This window comes from Durotheca rogersii (assembly GCF_024521655.1).
Source record: "Durotheca rogersii strain YMJ 92031201 chromosome Unknown GGS23scaffold_6, whole genome shotgun sequence".
Lineage (NCBI taxonomy): Eukaryota > Fungi > Ascomycota > Sordariomycetes > Xylariales > Xylariaceae > Durotheca > Durotheca rogersii.
Window position 1 is genome coordinate 1,582,730 of NW_026251237.1, and position 20,908 is coordinate 1,603,637.

Genomic DNA, 20,908 nt, shown 5'->3' on the forward strand with positions numbered 1-20,908 from the left:
CCTAGGTACCTAAGGTACCTCACAGGTCGGTGGCATTTGGGACCCGCGGGAGCTCCGGAAAGCCACCCTACACGTACATTAGGTACCCAGGTACCCACCGGTATCTAAGTACCTAGGTACTCAGGTATCCTCGTCGCCATTGTGGTAGGCACATAGGTACGTATAACCCCTAAATGTCTTCGTAATCGCATATAGTGCCTTGTCAACAACACAGCATCTTTAGTAAGCCGCCTTTCCCTTTCCTTCTTGCTTGTGAGAAGTCGTCCACCCGGACTGCTCTCGTTAGGTTCTCTCTCCAACGGACTCTCGTTAGAGGAGAGCACAGCTGGGATACTCATCGTTATAGACAGCGGTATCCCCTTCAATTCGCATCGCTTTGTCGGACGTAGTCTTGGTTCTATTTAGCCACAAGCTATCCGCTCCAGACCTTCCTTCTCACGTGCTCTTCCTCGAATACCGAGTCTCTCTCCACGCCCTGCTGTCTCACTGCCGAGGCCGGCTTGGCAGGGTCGTTGAAAGCCCCCGATGGCGTCGGTTTGCGAACTTCCGGTCGAGATCATCCTGGTGATCGCGAAGCACATCCTGAAGCTCTCAGACCTCGTCGCCTTCTCGGCCGCGAATCGTCGTCTGCATGCCATATTGATGAACAGTCCCGTACTCTTCAGTAGGGTTAACATTTTCGTCCGTAGAGATGCTCTCTTCTGGGCTGCTTACTCGGGTCAGACGAGGATAGCGAGGCTCATTCTGGACACCGGCGTCGACCCGAATTTCTATCGGCTTGGTCCCATAGGCGCCTGGTCCGGCCGGAACCAATACTACCCGTTCAAGCACCGGGGCAGCACCAACATGCGGGAATCCATCGCCCCGGTCTCTACCCCGTATTCTGTCCACATAGCTCTCAAGATTGATGGCACCCTCCGGTCCTATTGGCAGTCTCACCTATTCCGAGGAGGCTGGTGGGCCACCCCGCTGCACCTGGCCGCGTACATGGGACACGATGACATCGTAGGTATGCTGATCGAGAAAGGCGCAAATCTCAGTCTATCCTCGCTCGGAATCTGCCGATGTACGAAGCCGGATTTTTTTCCCCAGAATCTGCCAGCGGGCGAGATTCTCCCCGCCGCGTTGCCGCCTTGGTCCGCATTGCACCTCGCCATCTGTGGCCGGCATATATCTACAGCCCAGTTTATCATTAGCCGCAACGCTCCCTTGCACCAGACCTCACAGCTCTGGCCTTTTAGGGAGGACAGTCGTTCCACGGCCCGGGGCCTCTTGACTGCACTTGGCGCCGCATACCGGTATGGCCGTCGGGTTCTCAAGTCGCTAGTTGGCGCGAGAGACGCTTCCCGCAAGACGGCACTCGATTACTATCGGCATTGGAATTGCTACCAGTGGCTGATTGCGAAAGAATGGATTATCCAGCAACCAAATAGTAATCATTCTCTACATCCAGATTGGCACCACTGCTCTTCCGACGTTAGTTTCCTTGTTTTCTTCCGCGGGGTATCGTATTTGGTGCAGAGGATGGGCAGCATCCCCGATCCCTGCTCTTGGTCCCGTGTAAACACTGCTGATATGGCGCCTACAGACTAACTATGAAATCAACAGGCCTGTAGACTTATTTCCTACGGAATCGACGTCCAAGCAGCATGGAGTAGCACCCGAGGGAAACCACTCATTCATGTCTGTCTTCAACAACTATGGGGGCCAATACCAGATTGGCGCAGTGGCTGCGTTTCCTTGAAGAAGTCCGACAGGGATTTCGTGGAAAACGGCCTGCTTCTCCTGAAGATGCTCATAACCAATGGGGCCAATATCGAAGAAAGGGATCAGCATGATCACAACACTACCCCTCTCATTGTCGCAGCTCGGAACGGCGCGTCGTCGGCCGTGAATTTGCTAATATCACACGGCGCGGATGTCAATGCGGCAGATGATAAGGGCTATACAGCTCTCCATGGAGCTTGTGTAAGTCTAAATATGGATATTGTCACTAAGCTTGTCGAAAACGGGACCCGGATAGATGCGACTACTAACACGGGGATGTCTCCTCTCTGCACGTTGTGTCTCGTCGCCGGCGTTGATCAGTACCATCAGTCGCTGAACATAATACAATTGCTTCTCAGTCATGGCGCCAACCCTATGCTTCGCGTTGACCCCTCTAGCATGCGCAGGTCTCCCTTGGAGATTGCGCTCATGCGGTCGAGATCAAGTGCAGCCGAATTGCTCCTATCAAGCTGCGACTCTACATCAAGCGACGAGGGGGTCATCTGGTCCCTATTTGCAGCGGTACTCGTATCCCCCGACCCTACTTGCCTTAAGCTGGTCCTGTCGTTTGACAAGCAGAGGATCATCTTAACAAGCGACCAATCTCTCCTCCGCCTCCTTAGAAGCAGTAGAAACACGTCTGAGATAGCGATTCTTCTTCTTGACGAAGGTGCCCCGTGCGATGGGGCCTGCGCGGAAAATGGCGGAAATACTATCTTCTGGGCCGTTCAGAATCAAAAAGGGGACGCGCTGCTGAGACGACTCTTAGGCGGCGGCGCAAATCCTAACGTCATCTTCGAGAGCCAGGCGAGGAGACGCTGCCCGCTGTTCCAAGCTTTGCAATTTAAGGACCAAAGGAAGAGGAGAACATACGTCAAGCTCTTACTAGAGTATGGGGCTAGTATCGACCTTAGTCTTGGTCCCAGTGACGACTTTGCTTCGTCTTGTTTACGCACAGCGCATCATAGACTGCTTCGCAAGATCGAAAGCGTAAGCGATCTCCTGTTTGACGCTCGACACCTTCGGGGTGTACCTGAGATCCAGCAACTGTTATATCTGAACTTGGCGTGCAAGTTGACACACGTGAGGATTTTACACACGCTGCTATCAGCTGTGTCTGATGCTACGGCTCGGAAATTCAGGACTAGGCCCACAGATGCAATTCCCCTTGTATCGCTTCTGGACGTCACTGGATACCCCAGGGGCGCCAATCTCACGGTAGACCATATGGACATGGCCATCGATGCAGTACTCCTTTTCACCCAGGGTCGCGCGGGTTGGGCCTCGGCACACTTTGATGATCGGCGTCGCAATGTCGACATCCTGCGGAATCTCATGGCCGTGACGGTTAGCAGTACCCCGACGAGTATCGGCGCCGCTTGGTGCTTGAGAAGAAGGGTTAGCATTGCCGGCACGGGCAATGAGCGTTGCGAAGTCACAATATCTGCGACGTTAGATTCAATAAGATACCCACGAGGGATGAAGCTACACGACTTAGGCCTCAGGATTCGGAAGACGTCCAATATATATTGAGAGGGTACGGATATCATCGCGTACAGTTCATCAATATTTGGTGCTTGCGACATAACTCCGTCTTTTGCAGCGCGTCAACCCTCACGACGAACAACTTTGGTTCAGATTTATGACCAAGAGCCAGCGGCATGGGTGCCCCGCCACTAAAACCATCTCTAGAATTGGAAAGGCGAGCTAATACTGAATTTCTCTACATGCCTAACGGAGATTATCATGGGACTAGATCTTTCTTATTTTCGAATTTCTACGAGGAGATTGGTTCTAATGGAGGGGGTTGGGTCTCTAATGCCAGATATTGTTGAATGGAGCATTTCTCGGGGCGAACCTATCGGCACACTCTTATACAAGCCTTATACCACTTGAACCGCTGATTTGTATCCAAAGAGGTCAATATTGTGTATATGCCGACTACAACACATACCCAGAAGGGACAGGTTAGTGCCCGATTCGTTGGATGATGTCCCCCTATTCCCCCGCCCCCTCTTCCTCTCCGCACCGCCGCCAACGAGACCCCACGGGATATAAAGCTATCCGCGGCATCTGGGGCAGGTCGACAAAGGCGGCGCCTCATGAACTGACTCTCGATCTACTTGCGCCGTACGGCGGTCGAAGCTCACGCTAAATATATCAGCCTAGTAATCACAGCACCGTCTCGACAGCCTTCCCAAGCCAAGAGGTTACGGCAATCCTATGAATACGCAAATATGGTTGCAAGACGTATTAAGACGGCCGCCCTCGTGGCAAATACCACAGTGAATAAGAAAGTATCTGACATCGTAAAGGGCGTAATTGATGATGTCCGGGCAACCGGCGACAAGGCCGTGAGGTCCTATTCGGAGAAATTCGATAAGTGGTCTCCGCCGTCCTTCAAGCTCAGCGAGAGCCAGATTCAAGAATGTATAGCGAAGGTGCCCCCGCAGACCATAGCGGACATCATAGAGGCGCAGAAGAACGTCCGGACCTTTGCCGAGGCCCAGAGGGCGAGCATAAAGGACTTCGAGATCGAGATCCAACCAGGCGTCTTCCTCGGCCAGAGAAATAACCCCATCGCCACGGCCGGCGCCTACATACCCGGCGGCCGATACCCACTGCTGGCGTCCGCGCACATGACCATCCTAACCGCGAAAGTGGCCGGCGTGGAGCACGTCATAGCGTGTACGCCGCCCATCGCCGGGCAGGTGCCCAACGCGACGGTCGCGGCGGCGCACTTGGCGGGGGCCGACGAGATCTTCCTGGTGGGCGGCACGCAGGCGATTGCGGCGATGGCGCTGGGAACGGAGACGATTCCGAAGGTGGACTTCGTGGCGGGGCCGGGGAACGCGTTCGTCGCGGAGGCGAAGCGGCAGCTGTTTGGGGAGATCGGGATCGACCTGCTCGCGGGGCCGACCGAGGTGCTGATCGTGGCGGACGGCGCGGCGGACCCGCTGACGCTCGCGACGGACCTGCTGTCGCAGGCGGAGCACGGGCCGGACTCGCCGGCGGTGCTGGTGACGACGTCGGAGGCGGTCGCGCGCGCCACCGCCGCGCGCGTCGACGACCTCCTGCGCCGGGACCTGCCGACGGCCGAGCTCGCCGCCGCCTCCTGGCGCGACTACGGCGAGATCGTCGTCGTCGACGGCGGCCTCGACGAGGCGTTCGCCGTTGCCGACGCCTACGCCAGCGAGCACGTCCAGATCCTGACGCGCGAGCCGCGCCAGGCGCTCGAGAAGATGCGCAACTACGGCGCGCTGTTCCTCGGCGAGAAGACGTGCGTGTCGTACGGCGACAAGGTACGTGCCCCTAGATGCACCCTCCCCTCCCCCCGCCGTAGGTGTTTACTCTGCTTGCTCTCCGCGAGCCGGCGTGGCTAAAGACTATATATATATGCCTCCACGCGCAGTGCATCGGCACGAACCACGTCCTCCCGACGCGCAAGGCCGGCCGGTACACGGGCGGCCTCTGGGTCGGCAAGTACCTCAAGACGCAGACGTACCAGGAGGTGGTGGACGAGCGGGCGAGCGGCGAGCTCGGGCGGCTCTGCGCGCGATGCTCGCGAGCCGAGAGCTTCGAGGGCCACGCGCGGTCCGGCGACCTCAGGGCGCACAAGTACCTCCAGGACTCGTACGCCTGGATCAGAGAAGGGGAGTAGGCGAGATCTACCGCTTGGACAATCTTCTCATCGGTCCTGGATGCTCGACATCGGGCCGAAGCCGCCGCGGGATGGGTGAGGAGGGGCGGAACCTCGGGGTAGCTCCAGGTACACAACTGACGCGCGCACCCAGCCTAGGAGCGTTCTCTGCGTTCAGCCCTCTGGAGGGTTCTATATTCGTATACTCGTCCGTTCTATGTTATGCTTGTACATTCTCATGCCCCGCCCGTAGCCATTATTACCCAGTAATTTCCCGCGCCCGGGGACCCAGCATCCGTGAACGCCGGCTCCGCTGTGCCTGCCCGCCCCATCCCGACGCCATATCGTTGTTTGTTTGCTGTGCGCACGTAAATACAAGGTCTCTCACGCTGCCGACTCGCACGGCGCAGATCCGCACCACCAGCCTATCCGTCCGTCCGTCTGCCTGTCCGTCACAGGGCGTACAGGGCGAGAGCCGCGGCCGCGAAGGCGCCGAGGCCCCACGACTCCGGCGCCGAGAGCCCGGCGGCGCCGCTCTCGGGCTCGCCGCTGCTCATGGTGGGCAGCGAGGCGCGCGACGGGCCGACGATCTTGACGCAGCTCAGCGACGCGTCGATCTCCGTCACCAGGCTCTGGGCGCCCGTCGGGTAGAAGACGGTCAGGATGGGCGTGATGGCCCAGGCGGCGCTCTGGGTGTCCTGGACTTGGTTGGTGCCCTGGACGGAGGTGCGATTCGGTCAGCGCGGGTTCGCGTGGGGGGGTGTCGGTACCAGGGGCACGAGGGGGGGGGGGGGAATTAGGATGGAATTGGGGGAGGGGGGAGGGAATGGAACGGTGTGTGCGTCGGGGGTAAACGTACCACTCTCTCGAACTCGGCGACTAGCGTGAGCCGGTCCTCCTTCGGGGTGATGGGCCAGCAGCTCGAGGCCGACTGCTTCTCCGGCGAGATGCGCTGCTCCGCGTCCGAGCCGGTCAGAGCTGCAGTTCGCCCGGGGGGGAGGGGGCGAGTTAGCCGCTGCTTCTCAACGGGACAGAGGGAGGAGAGGGCGAGGAGGGGGAGGGGGGGGGACTCAGACGTACCGACGGCGTCCATGTCGGTCAACAGGCCCCGGACGGCGGGAAGGCAGGCGTCGATCGTGTTGTTGGCGAGGTCGCGGCGGATGCGGGCGCAGCCGGTGAAGGTGTCGGCAGGGCGGCCGTCGCCGGTGAAGCCGGCGGCGACGGCGCGGGCGCGGTCGAGGATGGCGGAGACGCACTCGGCGCCGAGGGCGTCGGCGCAGGTGCCCTGGCCGGCCTCGCTGGGGCCGTCGGGGCCGAAGGCGAGCCCCTCGGAGAGGCCGTGCACCAGGATGGCGCAGCCGCCCGTGTCGGTGCTGCCGGCGACGTCGAGCTCGGGCGGCTCGCCGAGGAAGTACGCGCGGCGGAAGTGCCGCCCCGCGTCGTCGTCGGCGATGCTGAAGCCCTGCGTCCACGACAGGCCCTGCAGCGCCGACGCGCTCGTCGGCACCCGCGTCAGCCCGATCAGCGGGTACGAGCCCACGTCCGCCACCGTGCAGTTGTCCGTGGTCGCCACCTGCGTGTTCGCCGCCGGGCACTCGAGGTCCGCGCAGCCCACGATCGTCTGCCTCAGGTCCTGGGCCTGCGCCGCCGAGGCGGAGGCCAAGACGACGGCGGCGGCGACGGCCTTGCTGAGATCTCTCATCATGTCTCCTTTTCTTCCTCCGTTCGCGCTAGCTAGGTTAAAGAACGGGCGGGATTTGATAGACGTTTGCTTGTGTGAGAGGACAGAGCGGTTGTTTGGTTTCTGGTCGGGGATGATGGACTGAGGGAGTAGGGGAAGAAAAGAAGAAGAAGAAGAAGGTGATGGTACGAGAAGGGCAGGTGTCGCGAAGATATCTATCGGCCTTACTGAGGGAACAAAGCTCGGAAACTCGCCGGGTTGAGGTGGCAAGCGGACGTGGCTCGGCCAACAGTTTGTTGTTTGTCGTGACAGATGCCACCCGGTGCAACTGTGCCGTGTCCTTCACAGGGGACGAAAGTGGCAGTCTAATGTTAAGTAGAACCGGAGAGTTGGTGACGCCACTCGATCTGGCAAGTTGGTGACAAGGGGGAAAGCCTTCTAGTACGTGACGAGGTCTTCGGCGCATATGGTAACGACGGCGTATGGCGCAGCCTGTTAGAAACCGTAGCATCAGGGGTGGATGACCTTCCTGGAACGATCATGACCCATGTCGGACTAGACTTGGCTCATTTCCCCGGCCACGGCCACGATGTTAGTCGGGATTATAATTAGAGGATGCCAAGGTAATGGGCTTGACTGCCAGCCAATTGCCGGCACTCACTCGCGCCGAAAGCAGAGAATGGTCGTACGAGCTGACGGCGTTGGCGAGCTGGCGGTTGATAGCCTTTTGGCCTCAGGTGTAGTAGGGGGGATCCTTGGTAGTATCATCTCGTGATCTCCTGCACCGATACCAGCAGGTAGTACTCATAGCAGCATGCATGATAGCCTCATCTTGCGGCTGAAACACTGCCACCCCCGGCACCGGTATACTCAACATCAAACACGGCGATCGACGACGCGATTCTAGTTTGCATAATAATAGTAGGGCTAGATATTCACGGCTATAACCTTGTTTCACCACTCCGTTACCTTACTCATCCCCCTCAAAACGGTCGACCTACCTCATCGAGATAGCCTACTCGCAATTTCGTACAATGTCGCGGCCCTATACGGCTTCTAGAGCAAGGCACAATGGCTGCGGGGAAGGTCAAAGCAGGTAGAAACACGAGGGAGCGCAACCGGATAGAGCAAAGTTTCAGTTTCATGGCGATCCTCCGTCCGTATAACCGCCCAGTGTTAGATAATTCAAGATGGACGAGCAGGAGGAGACAGGCCGGCCCGATGTAGGTCTTGTCCAACAGAAAGGAATCCGTGGCGTTCCGCGGCTTTTCGATCCCCTGAGAATTCGAACCAGACGGCCATGTCCGACCTAGGACTTTCTCAGCCGCGATGGCGGCAGGGGCAGCGGGACTTGGCCAGTCCCCCGTGAATCGCAGCGTGTATCCCGAGTTATAAATCCCCTTCCGTATCCCACAGAATCCACGATACCAGAACACCACCATCATCGGGTTCGTGGTTCTTCAGTGTCTGGTTCTTTGGAAGCTTCGGCATCTTACATTCTTTTAGTGATCCGGGATCTGCGCATTTATCACACTCTTTTTCCTCTTCAGACGTTAGTACACATCACACGTTCATTCCATTCTACACAGTTCCGGCAGTAGGGTTACCTATACATAATGGCGGGCGTAATCGAAGCCATCGGCATTATCTCGGGCCTGCTGGGCATCGTCCAGTTCGGCATCGACAACTTTGCCGACCCCAAAACGGTCGGCTCGACCATCCGCATCACCGTCGGCCTCGACACTAAGGGAGGCCTCAACAACGCCGGTGGCGACCTGCCCGACGTCCGGCTTTGGAATGAAGCCGGTGACTTCCTCGGCATCAAGGCGGACCCGGGCAAGGTCGAGCACGGAGGCTTCAAGGACATTACTATCAACCACAAGCGCGACTCGACCCAGCAGCCGACGTACACGCTCTTCTCCGCCAACAACGACGCCATCTGCATCGCCGCGGCGTCCATCACGTGGCCCAACGGTGACAAGTACTCGTGGGTGGGCGACTGGGGCCGGCAGTGCGGCGCCAGCTGGTACTTCTCCAACGTCTTCATCAGCGGCACCAACGTGAAGCCAGACTGCATGTGGATCGACGGCAACAACGACCAGCCGCAGACGGGCTTCCAGATCCACTGGCCCGAGTTCGTCGACCGCGACGGCAACCAGGTGCCGGCGGACGAGGAGGGCAAGCTGGCCAAGATGGACTACCTCTGCACGGCCGGCCCGCCGTTCAAGCTGCACAACTTCCCGGACAAGGACCCGCGGGGCATCACGTACTGGGTCATCAACAACAACAAGAAGCGGTCGGACTCGGCGGACTCGGATGGCGAGGTGGACATCGCGTACGGGCCGGCGAAGCACCCGTCGTCGGCGCGCTTCCGGAACAACTTGTCGTCGTTCGCGGCCAGAAGCAACGGGACGACGAACGCGTGGGCGAACAGGCTGGTGCTGGACAACAGCGCGACGCACCCGGCGCGCGCGCTGTGCGAAAGCGAGACCTCGGCCGGTCCCGACTTCCTCAACGTCGAGGACGGCACGTTCTGCCGCATGTCGGACAAGACGCTGTGGGCGATCTGCGGCACGCCCGGCGCGGACGCGGCCAACTGCTTCGATAAGGACGCGATGCGGCTCGTGGTCGGCGGCCTCGCGGCCCGCGACTCGCCCTACGAGAACGTGGTCGACTGGACCGCCGGCGCCAACTAAAGGCTGCCCTTGGCTTGGCGGCTGCTGCCGGGGCTGCTCGGGGTGTTATATATAGATATATATATCTATATGCCCGTGAGGAAGAACCGACCTGACAGGGTTGCGGCGTGGCCTTCTCAACCACACGCGACGTACATACATTCGGAGAACAAGGCAGAAAAGAACGCAAAAAAATTAGACCACCTACCCGGAGCGGCATCGGCTTCCACTGTATATTTATTTCTTTGTGTATCATGATGAGAGACCGCCGGGACTGGGGACTGGAGTTGGATCTGGTTCAGGATAATGACGGGAAGAAGTGGCGGGACCGGATGGAGAGGGAGGCGGGAGAGGTGTACATATGTAAATTGCGTATGCTTTTTGATTATTTACCTTAGGTACCCCTATCTATAATGCAACACGCTGATGATTCAACATGTTCCCTCACCTAACCCACCGACACGTGCCAACCCTGCTATAATGCTGCCTTGGAGGCACTTGCACGGGTACCTCTTCAGTGCTAATTCTCAGCTGACATCCCTTACCTAGCACATATATAAGTACCCCAAGTATGCCGTGCTCTCGCTAAGTAAGCCCGCGTATATTGCATTTCAGCAACAGTAATGTTGATGGTGATTTTCTTTATTTCCATGGTTCCATTATATATAGGTAGGTAACACATCAAATTTCCGCACCGTGGTCTGATTTGCGACAGCACGTATCCCCGGAGAAGTGGCTGCAAATAACGCCGTTGAACCACGCCAGAGACGGGCATGGTTTGGTACCTTGGGTACTTGGCCATATTAGTTGCCATTTCAGTACTGCCTACCTCCTGTAGGTACCTACCTGTACCTTGGTAGGTACCTAAAGCCGGAAACGTCCTCCACCACCAACTCCCCGCTGCATCGCGAACAAATACCTACCTACCCATCTACCCGCTGCCATCACCCACCACGCCTTCAGAATATCACACATACCAATTACCGATCGTCCATTGTTAATTACGCGGAGAATCATGGCCCGCCTACCATCAGCTCTGATGCCCCCTACTCTCTCTATTTGCGACACAGTCGCTCATAGGCCGCGCGAGAATTGACCGCAGAATCCCTTCACGTATCAACGCCACCGTGGGCGACATCCGCCGCCGCCGCCATCGGCCGCAGAGGCGTGCGATCGGCGTCGCCCCTGATGTCATCGGCTCGATGCGCCCACCAGTATCCCCCCTTATAAAGCCGGCGACATGGCAAACCTCCCCGTTCTGCCGTCTACCGAACGCGATCACAGGATAGCCCAGCTAGCCAGCCTAGGTACATCTCGCAGCAGCACCCAATACGCTTATCGAGTCCCGTACCCCTGCACGCCATGTCTTCGATCGATGTCACAAAGATTCCTGCTGCGGCCCGCGACCCGATCCCGCCCGGATCGCTCGTCGTCGTGACCGGTGTCAATGGCTTCGTTGGCAGCCACGTCAAGGTCACCAACGAGAGGGCCGAGGCGCTGCTGCGGAGGCTCGCCGGCCGCGGTTGGATCAGCTTGGAGGAGAGCGTACGAGATACGGTCAAGAGTCTCGCCTAGCCGGGCGGAAAGATAGGGTTATCAAGGGTGCTTGTCCGCTTTGTGAATGGAGGTGTAGGTGTAACTAGGTCCCAGCTATTCCCCACCCATCGCCGAAGGTTCTCGTATAGTTAGTACATAGATACTACCTGTCAGTCCCACGAGACCCCTGCTTCCGAGACTTGCGTGTGTAGTGGCACATCTTATCTGCATGACGGGCGGATGGCTGGATGAGAAGGTCGTACAGCTATACCCGTAGTGCGTCCGGGCGAGTGCGTCAAGGTGTGTAAGTGAAGAGGCGACATTGCTAAGCACGGAGCAATGGGACAAATTTGTCCCTCGCCGATCGCTTGCTAGTGCTAACGGGAGACGGGATTCTGGAAGCCATTCGCCCATCCCGCCCGACGATTTCGTAAGGTGGGCCGTGTTTTCCGTCGGGACGGGGCAACGGTGATGATACAAGTCGGACGAACAGTGGAGAACCGAAGCCGGCGAGCCTCGGAATACCCCCAGGCGAGAGCGGGGTTTGGCACTGGCCAGTGGACTGATTCCATCAGGCCAACCCGGATGGCGTCATCCCCTTGGTCAAACGCCAAATGAGCATCGCTCCGGTCGCCCTCCGTACCTCCATTACCTATATCAACCCTGCCATCCTGCTTCGTCGCCATATCTATATTATCTATATATATATGTGTGACAGTAGGTATCAGATGCCGCGGACGCACCTACATCCGGGAGGGATCGCTAGGTAGTTAGTTCAACTCGTCAATAGCTCAGTCCCACGTCGTCAGCACACATCGTCAAACACACGAGCTTGTCGGACATACCACCCAAAATGGCAACCAAAATCTTCCTGTGAGTAGGAATTCCCCAAGCCCGCCCCTATCGCTTGCAGAAGTCAAGGCGATCAACATGGCTTACCAAACTCGACAAAAGCACCGGCGCTACTGGTACGCATTGCTGCCCGTCCCCCCGTCTAGCAGCAACTTGGTCGCTGCCAGGTGGCGTAACTGTGACCACACAACTAAACGCATATCCTGCCGGGACGTAAACAAAAATAGGCTACATCGGCGGCGAGACCCTGTATCAGCTGGTCGAGGCCCATCCCGAGTACGAACTCACCCTGCTCGTGCGCAACGAGGAGCGTGGCAAGCCCGTCGCCGCCGCGTACCCCAAGGCTCGCCTCGTCTACGGCTCCCTCGATAGCGCCGACGTCATCGAGAGAGAGGCTGCCGCCGCTGACATTGTCATCCGTACGTGCACTTTGTTCGTATCGTATCTCGCCTTACTGTCCCTACCAGTAGGGCGACCACGGGCGCCTGCAGACGTATACAAAGAGCCCAGGACCCCCCCCCCCCCCCAAAAAAAAAGATTCGCACGCTAACGATACTGCCTGCAACCCGTAGACACGGCCGACTCCTCCGACGACCAGCCCTCGGCCCGCGCCATCGCCAAGGGTCTCGCGGCCGGCCACTCGGCCGAGCGGCCGGGGTACTGGATCCACCTGTGCGGGACAGGCATCCTGACGTGGTACGACCTGGCGCACTCGCGGTTCGGGGAGGCGCCGCTGGCGGAGCAGGCGTACGACGACATCGGCTCGATATCGGAGATCCTGTCGCTGCCGCGCGACGCGCCGCACCGCGACGTCGACGAGATCGTGCTGGGCGCCTCCGCCGCCGGCTACCCGGCCGTGCGCACCCTCATCTTCTGCCCCCCCACCATCTACGGCCGCGGCCGCGGCCCCGTCAACCAGCGCAGCGTCCAGGTCCCGCGCATCGTCGAGTACGCGCTCCAGCGCGGCTTCGCCCCCGTCCAGGGCGCCGGCCTCTCCGAGTGGGACAACGTCCACATCCGCGACGTCGGCGCCTTCTTCGTGCGCGCCGTCGCCGCCGCCCTCGACCCCGCCACCCGCGACGACCCCGAGGTCTTCGGCCCCCGCGCCTACTTCTTCCTCGAGAACGGCGACCGCCACAAGTGGAGCGACGTCGCCCGCTGGGTCGCCGACGAGGCCGCCCGCCGCGGCCTGCTTCCCGAGCCGGCCGTCAAGACTGTTGATGATGTGCCCTCGCTGGGCACAAACTCGAGGGGCGTTGCCTCCCGCGCGAGGAAGTACTTTGGCTGGGAGCCTAGGGGCCCGAGCCTCAAGGATGAGATCCCCGACGCTGTTACCGTCGAGGCCGAGAGGTTGGGCAAAGTCTAATTGAGTAGGTAGGAGATTAGGTCTAGGCCGAAAGACGACAAGAAATTATAATGCTGTTTGTCTTCCGTCACGCGGTGGCTGTCGTGTGCATCTGCGATAGTAGCGTAACAGCACGGGTGACTTAGGCAGGAGGTGACCTGCGGGCCCCTGGAACTAGAGGGCCCTATTTACCAGAAATACGAATAGTAAGTTTCGGAGCGGGACTTTCAGTAAGGACGAACTATCTGTCTGTAGTCCTTTAAGGCATTGAGGCCATCTATTCGGGGACCTACGGGGAGCGTACGCGTATCTATGGGCAAGCAATCAGGGGTACTCGATATCGAAGTAAACCTTGACTTCGACTTCGTTGCTCCAACCAGCCTTGAGACCCATCTTCTTCCATGCCGTCTCGATGTCGACATTCAGCACACGGTTATCGATGGTGTTGACAGAAACCGCGCGCAGCGGTATCGGCTGTCCCTGTATTGTAACCATAAAGTCCCTCTCGATTGACATGTCAGGAAGGCTCGAGATGTAGACCCCTTCCCACATCAGTTAGCTTCTTTCCCTCGCCTTCGTGTGGGCGAAAAACGACTTACCGAGGACTCCCAACGCCTTCAGTCGCGCATCCAAAAATACCCTGCCAGTCTGCAGCAGCTCAAACTGGCTAGTGGTAATAGCAGCCGCTCCTGTCATCTTCTCGATGAGGCCGAGGTTGGCGACATCTACTTCGCCGTTCGTCTCACTGTCGAACTTGGTCACCGGAAAGGCGGTAAAGATATCGTACCCTCTAGTGTCCAGGGAGACTGCGATAATGGCGTTCGAAGAGCTGGGTTGCACGACGGGTGTGACGAGGCCGCTAGCATGAGCGCGGACGACGTATCTCGCCGAGTCGACAACTCCGGGGAATCGAGACAGCGGGATAAGTTCTTGTAAAGATTGTCGAGAGATGTTGAAGACGCCTAGTATTGGGGTTCCGGTTACGGCTCTGCCGTTGTAGCTCCCGATTTTGAGGATTGAAAGCTCGTCATAGCCTGTGTAAGCGTCGATGGTTTTACCCACCACACTTGGCCGGAATATCACCGTCTTTCCTCGCGGAGTCGGTCCAGTCATTTGGTTAATTATATTGATGTCATGCTTCCCGGGAATATCGGTGATGTAGATCGGCCCGCCGCTCAGGCACCGCGCAGCGGCGTGGAAACCGGCAAATTCGTGGTTAGTTTGGAACATATCCCAGTCCGGCAGGGTATTCAGGTGCTGTGTGAACAATGTGTTGTAGGCATTCGCGAAGATATGCCATGGGTGGGAATCTGGAACATCAGGATAGAAATCGGTCGAGTTGCGCACGAGTAATGGTGGCCGGTTTCGCGGAAGCTGCTGGTAGAACAAGATCTGTGGCGCTTGGGACATGCAAGAGATGGCTTTGATGCTGAAATGCCTGAGAGTAGATATCATCCAGGCATCCAGGTACGCATCGGTAAGTTCACGGCGATCTTGGGCAGAAACCCAGGTGTCCAGCATGTATTGGGCATCGGCCTTGACACCGTCCACCCCGCAATCAGACAGGAAGCGGTAGAAGTCGTCGTAGAACCTTCGAACGTCTTCTTTGGCAATAACAGTGATCGGTCCGTTGACATTAGAGTCGGCTCGGTTGACCTGCACTGTGTTGTATTTCTTGGCGAGGCCTCCTGTGCTAGATATGCCTCCCCAGTACCCGAGCAAGGCGTGCCAAACCGCAACGTGCTGGATGCTCGGATGTTTCGCGCGGATCCGCAAGACTGTCTCTTTCAACCCTAGGGGGAATGTTTTGGGCTCAGCCTCGAATCCGTTCCAACCGTACTGAGATTGGTCCTGGCCTCGATAATCGATGTCCTGCCAGTTGTCGTCTATGATGAGGCTGCTGATATTAATGCGTGATTTCGCTAATGCCTCGACGGCCTTGATGATTTTCTTATCACTCAAGCGCTGGCCCAGGCCATTCCAGGTGCCTACTCGCGGTTTAGCCCTGGATCGCGAAGACGATTGACTGACATGCATGCTCACAATATCCCAGACCGTCGTACCAGTTTTCATACCATTCAGGTCTTACATCTTCGCTTAGGCTCTGAAGCTCTCGCGATAACTCATCATGTCCAACTCTGGTAGCTAGGATAACAGTTCGGGCGTGGTACATCACGGCCGCGATGGCGCTCTCGAAGTTGTCACCAACGGCTGCCAAGACGAGTCCCGAAGAACGGCTCCCGTTATCATTACGTATCTAGAAGGATAAGCATAAGACGGTTAACGCAGCGTGGGTAGATCGCGTCGGTACTCACATGTAACTTCACGGAACCAGCGCCGGAGCTGCGGAAGAGCGTCGTTACGTTCGCTACACCACTAACCCCCAGCAAGACTAGATGTTTTCCTCGATGGTTTAGAAAGGAACACACGACGGCATCTTTATCTAGGCTGAACGAAGTACTACTGTGCCTAGGGCCTAACCACGGTGATCCGTGACGAATAATGGCAAAGTATCTACTAGAGAGTCAGCGACGTGGCCACACTAACGCCCTCAAGCCGACACGGGACGGCATACCGTAGGGAACCACCCCAAGGCGTTCCCAGGTCCACATCGGCGTACGCGGACTGGTCGCCTACAGCGGGGTCGACGTCGGCTTCGATAGACCAAAGCTCGGTGTGTGGGGTTTGGCTTGCGGCAGCGGTAACCCTCAAGTCCGGATTTAGGCCGTGGATGATATCAGAGAGATCACCTCCCATCCGGCTACGAGGCTGGGGGGCTTCGATAAGGACGACCCCATCGTGTATGCCTGACAGATCGCGGGCCCACCTCCAAGGGTGATCAGGGCCGCTGCGGAACTTGAGAGTAAAATTCAGGGGCGAAGATACGAAGAAAGAAGTACGAAAGTACAAAAAGGCTCGCGAGGCAGGGGGAGCCCGGAGCAGTGTCGGCGACTCGCTGGCCCGAGTGCGCTGCAACAACTTCTCGGACCAAACACCGTCGGTAGAAGAGCGCCAGACGGCGACCTCCCAGGCGTCTCCAGCGCGCGACTTGTCGACTTCTAGCAGGGAAAAGAACTCTATAGTATTTCCTCGAATCTGGGTAACCTGCCCAAGCGGCGGAAAACTCGAGATGCCGGCCTCCATCCCGACGGCCAGCGTGAGTAGGTTACCTAGGTTCAGGTAGCAAAAGCTGGGGAGGATCGCGGCATAGGCACAGACGACACGGATCTTGTCGGAATCGCGGTCACCTCGAGAAATAGCTGTCAGCAACCCCCGGGCATTTTACTCATCCCACCCTGGAAGCGTGAGCGGACGCGGGGTAGTAGACCGCTCCGATTACCCAGGTGGGTGGGGTGCCTAGGCAGGAAGGCGGGCAAGAATTTGTTCTCGTCCTCTCGCGGGCGAACGAGATTCCACTCAGAAATGCAGCATGACAGGCACCGACGATTGGACGCGGACGCGAGCACAGCGGCGCCGGGTTTGGCTCCGTAGAACTGGAGGGATGACGTCCACGTCGACGAGTTGAAGTTGGGATGGAGAGGGACAGACAGGGGGGGGCAGTACCTGGCACGTAGGTAACAGCTCGCGGCTGGCAAGCGGTAGATGGTCAGCTGGCACGTACGGCTCCAAGCTGCCAGCCAATCGGCGGTTGATTATTCTTTTGTCATCGGGCGCACCGCCACACATGACCGCGGGCGAGGCTGGAGAGTGGGAGGGTGGCCCACAGGTACCCGGAATTTCCCACATGCCCGCCCAACTCCAGGTCACCCGCCGCAAATGCAGGCTCGGGCCATACCAAAATTTGAGCTTTCCTGTTAGCCGAGATCGAGTCCCTCATTCCTCACCAAACCGCTCAACCGCCGTCTATCTCGTCTTCACTCTCCCCTCCACGCACCAGCATGGCGTCCAGGAGACTTGCGTTGAACCTCGCCCAGGGCGTGCGCAGCCGCGCTGCCAATTCTGCCCTTCGCCCGCTGAGGAGAGGGTTCGCATCGCCTGTCCCGTCTCCCGTCGGCCCCAAGACCCAGACCACCACCCTCAAGAACGGCCTGACGGTACGTCCTCTCTCCCTCTCTTCCTCTGCCAATTGCGCCGCTTATGCCTTTCCTGGTCTTCCACTAATAGTTGCTACCTAGGTCGCGACTGAATACTCGCCTTGGGCGCAGACTTCGACGGTGGGTGTATGGATCGACGCTGGCTCGAGGGCCGAGACCGACGAGACCAATGGGACGGCGCATTTCCTAGAGCACCTCGCCTTCAAGGTACGAATCGAGCAACCATGGCACTGTCTCGTAGCGAGCAACCCTCCCTGACGACTCTCTTAGGGCACTCAAAAGCGAACGCAGCAGCAATTAGAGCTCGAGATCGAAAACATGGGTGCCCACCTCAACGCCTATACTTCGGTGCGTGAAATATGTTACCGTGCACAGGCAATATTGTCACAGGTCTCGACTTACCTTTATCTGCATTCAGCGTGAAAACACCGTCTACTTCTCCAGAGCATTCAATTCCGACGTCCCCCACTGCGTCGACATCCTCGCCGATATTCTCCAAAACTCCAGGCTCGAGCCCTACGCCATCGAGAGGGAACGCGATGTCATCCTCCGCGAGTCTGAGGAGGTTGAGAAGCAGCTCGATGAGGTAGTCTTCGACCACCTTCACGCCACCGCTTACGCCCACCAACCCTTGGGCCGTACCATTCTAGGGCCAAAGGAGAACATCCGCGACATCACCCGAACCGAGCTGACCAACTACATCAAGACCAACTACGCAACCGACCGTATGGTTCTCGTCGGCGCCGGTGGCATTCCTCACGAGAAGCTCGTCGAGCTGGCCGAGAAGAACTTCTCAAGCCTCCCCACGACGTCGCCTCACAACGAAGCCTATATCCTGTCTAAGAGGAAGCCCAACTTCATCGGGTCAGAGGTTCGAATCCGGGACGACGCGATCCCCTCGGCCCATATCGCTCTCGCTGTAGAGGGTGTAAGCTGGAGCGACGATGACTACTTCACCGCCCTGGTCACCCAGGCCGTCGTCGGCAACTATGACAAGGCGCTGGGTAGCGCACCTCACCAGGGCAGTAAGCTAAGCACCTTTGTCCACCACAACGACCTAGCCAACAGCTTCATGAGCTTCTCCACCAGCTACAGCGATACGGGGTAAGCCTACGCCAGCGAATCCACGCTCTTGCGCTTAGCATTAACTGTTTTCTCTTTAGTTTGTGGGGCATCTACCTAGTCAGCGATCAGCTCACCCGTCTTGATGACTTGATTCACTTTACTCTCCGGGAATGGTCCCGGTTGTCCACCAGCGTCACTGAGGCCGAAGTCGAGCGCGCCAAGGCGCAACTCAAGGCCTCGATCCTCCTCTCCCTCGACAGCACGGCTGCCGTCGCCGAAGACATCGGCCGGCAACTCGTCACGACGGGCCGCCGCATGGACCCCGGCGAGATCGAGCGGGTCATCGACCGCATCACGGAGAAGGAGGTGATGGACTTTGCCAAGCGGAAACTGTGGGACCAAGACGTCGCCATCTCGGCCGTCGGCAGCGTCGAGGGCATGCTCGACTACCAGCGAATCAGGAACGACATGAGCCGAAATTTCTAGAAAGGAGAGAGCCAACATCAGCACAGCCTCCGCGACAGATGGGAGTGGGGGGTGGGGGATCGAGTGAGGAGCGGCACCGAAGCGAGGGAAAGGGAAGTGGAGGGGAAAAACCTGGTCATAGAGTGTATCACACATACCACACACTTCTTTGTATCATAGACGATTCCCTAATCCGCTAGATTCCCTCTATTGACCGAGGAGGGTGCATCCCGGAACATGCTAGTTACGTCCCAATTATTACTTTTTTTTTTTTTGCTCTTCCGCGGTTTATGTTTCCCTGTGCTCAGCGGGACGATAGTGAATAGCTGTTCACTCCGTGACTACCAAATTGAGTCTATCTTGAATCTCTAATTCCCCATCAGCCTCTCCTTCGTCTCAGATAGATATCACAGCCGTGTGCGGCTGTTGAGACCAGCCTCCCTTCCATTCTTCGGCAGCCCTTACAGGAGGCTCGGGCATGTCTAGCTGCTGCGCCTACTGAACTAGCTGTTATGCCCGTTTGTGATTTCAATGGTTAGTATCACGTTCTTCGACAACCGGTAGCTATTGAGTTCGAGTGCTCAGTAACACATAATCTATGTTTATCACAAAAGAGAGTTGTGAGTTTCAAGGTAGAGGAACTCGAGGCCCCAACTGGGAACATTAGACAGGCTATTTGTAGATATTCTACACTTGATGAGAAAGAAGACGGCCTTGCAGATAGAGACGACCGCGTCAGCGGCAAGAACACACGATAGTTGTGGTGGATTTAACGGGAACCGGTCTGTTATATCAGTCTCGCGGGTCTGGGGCAACTGATGCTGCAATCCCATATCCAGTTCTCGTGCTATAAACGAGGAGTCAGGTGGGCCGAGCATCACTGCTTTTCCTTTCGCTCATCACATCTCTCTTCGCAAGCGCTATTAGAGAAACAACCCACCAACGCCCGCACCGAGGAGTCTCCGCCCCCTAAACGCCACGCCCAACTCCGGGACATCTACAAGCAGCCAACCAACTCGCACCCTTTCCCTTCCCCTTTTACCCGTGCCGCTCCCGAGAAAAGAACGAACCGCCCACCCCACAGCGCCGCCTCGGGAACACCGAACATCGCCACGCTCAGGCGCAAGCCAAACCAGACAGGCCCCTTTATGTAGAGGTAAGGGAAGGGAAAGGGGAGAAGGACTCGTAAGTCCGGCCTGGCAGCCAACCCGCGGCAGCCGCTTTTCTCTCCCTCCCCTCCTACCGTGGACCTCTCTCCCGGCTCCCTAGACCGCCAGCTGATCGCCTACCAGGCTTTTACGCACCGGGGAATCCATCACCTACTCCCCCCGTCCCGTCCCTCGCTACCTTCCACGCCCCTCGCCTCCGGGACGCCCGCACGAGCAGCGGCGTCGTTCTGGACGCCCAGCCCCCGCGTGCCTAGCTCGGCGCGAAGCATACCGGAGCGCAGCGTGGGCGGAGGAGGGACCGGGGCGGGGGCCTCGGTGGCCGGGCGGTCGACGACGTGCGCGGGGACGGGGGGCGCCAGGCCGGGCGGCGGCGCGCCGGAGCCGAGGGGCGGGGGACCCGAGCACGTTAGCGGGAGCCTGGGCTCGGCCGATTCCCTCCTCCCGGCGGGCAGCGGCCGGCGCCACGTGCCGGCGCCGGGGGAGGGCGCGCGGAGGGGCGGCGGGTGTGTGGGCGGCGGGACGGCGGGCGCCGCGGCGCGCGGGGACAGCGCCGAGTCCCGCCGCGTCGCGCCGTCGTCGTCGCCGCTGCTGCCCGAGGAGCGGGGTGGTCTCCTCTCGTCGCGGCGTCGGCCCCACGAGGAAAACATGCTAGTGAGGA

General features: G+C 58.4%; 7 protein-coding genes across 7 annotated transcripts; 5 read left to right on the forward strand and 2 right to left on the reverse strand.

The window, feature by feature from the left end:
* Positions 1-525: 525 nt before the first annotated feature.
* Positions 526-3,652, forward strand: GGS23DRAFT_619512 (ankyrin repeat-containing domain protein; the record flags this gene model as incomplete). The annotated part of the gene is made up of 2 exons (XM_051521016.1): positions 526-1,476; positions 1,609-3,652. 2 exons carry the CDS (start codon positions 526-528, stop codon positions 3,298-3,300), a joined length of 2,643 nt encoding a protein of 880 aa, XP_051373559.1. The 3' UTR covers positions 3,301-3,652.
* On the forward strand, positions 3,653-6,137 carry GGS23DRAFT_619536 (histidinol dehydrogenase). Its single transcript, XM_051521017.1, has 2 exons — positions 3,653-5,069; positions 5,180-6,137. The coding sequence occupies exons 1-2, from the start codon at positions 4,005-4,007 to the stop codon at positions 5,426-5,428; spliced, it is 1,314 nt and encodes a 437-aa protein (XP_051373560.1). The 5' UTR covers positions 3,653-4,004; the 3' UTR covers positions 5,429-6,137.
* GGS23DRAFT_619541 (uncharacterized protein) lies at positions 5,860-7,538 on the reverse strand (the record flags this gene model as incomplete). The annotated part of the gene is made up of 3 exons (XM_051521018.1): positions 6,488-7,538; positions 6,267-6,385; positions 5,860-6,123 (listed from the first exon to the last, which is right to left on the reverse strand). The coding sequence occupies exons 1-3, from the start codon at positions 7,110-7,112 to the stop codon at positions 5,860-5,862; spliced, it is 1,008 nt and encodes a 335-aa protein (XP_051373561.1). The 5' UTR covers positions 7,113-7,538.
* Positions 7,539-8,510: 972 nt separating this feature from the next.
* On the forward strand, positions 8,511-10,200 carry GGS23DRAFT_466452 (uncharacterized protein). Its single transcript, XM_051514170.1, has one exon. The coding sequence runs from the start codon at positions 8,705-8,707 to the stop codon at positions 9,782-9,784; it is 1,080 nt and encodes a 359-aa protein (XP_051373562.1). The 5' UTR covers positions 8,511-8,704; the 3' UTR covers positions 9,785-10,200.
* Positions 10,201-11,933: 1,733 nt separating this feature from the next.
* GGS23DRAFT_466465 (NAD(P)-binding protein) lies at positions 11,934-13,663 on the forward strand. The gene is made up of 4 exons (XM_051514171.1): positions 11,934-12,172; positions 12,254-12,267; positions 12,379-12,570; positions 12,724-13,663. The coding sequence occupies exons 1-4, from the start codon at positions 12,153-12,155 to the stop codon at positions 13,515-13,517; spliced, it is 1,020 nt and encodes a 339-aa protein (XP_051373563.1). The 5' UTR covers positions 11,934-12,152; the 3' UTR covers positions 13,518-13,663.
* Positions 13,327-17,024, reverse strand: GGS23DRAFT_619549 (glycoside hydrolase family 36 protein). Its single transcript, XM_051521019.1, has 5 exons — positions 16,072-17,024; positions 15,812-16,010; positions 15,540-15,753; positions 14,096-15,484; positions 13,327-14,038 (listed from the first exon to the last, which is right to left on the reverse strand). Exons 1-5 carry the CDS (start codon positions 16,638-16,640, stop codon positions 13,821-13,823), a joined length of 2,589 nt encoding a protein of 862 aa, XP_051373564.1. The 5' UTR covers positions 16,641-17,024; the 3' UTR covers positions 13,327-13,820.
* Positions 17,025-17,219: 195 nt separating this feature from the next.
* GGS23DRAFT_562144 (mitochondrial-processing peptidase subunit beta) lies at positions 17,220-19,423 on the forward strand. Its single transcript, XM_051515995.1, has 5 exons — positions 17,220-17,551; positions 17,633-17,758; positions 17,822-17,899; positions 17,970-18,655; positions 18,715-19,423. The coding sequence occupies exons 1-5, from the start codon at positions 17,396-17,398 to the stop codon at positions 19,100-19,102; spliced, it is 1,434 nt and encodes a 477-aa protein (XP_051373565.1). The 5' UTR covers positions 17,220-17,395; the 3' UTR covers positions 19,103-19,423.
* The last annotated feature ends 1,485 nt before the right edge of the window (positions 19,424-20,908 follow it).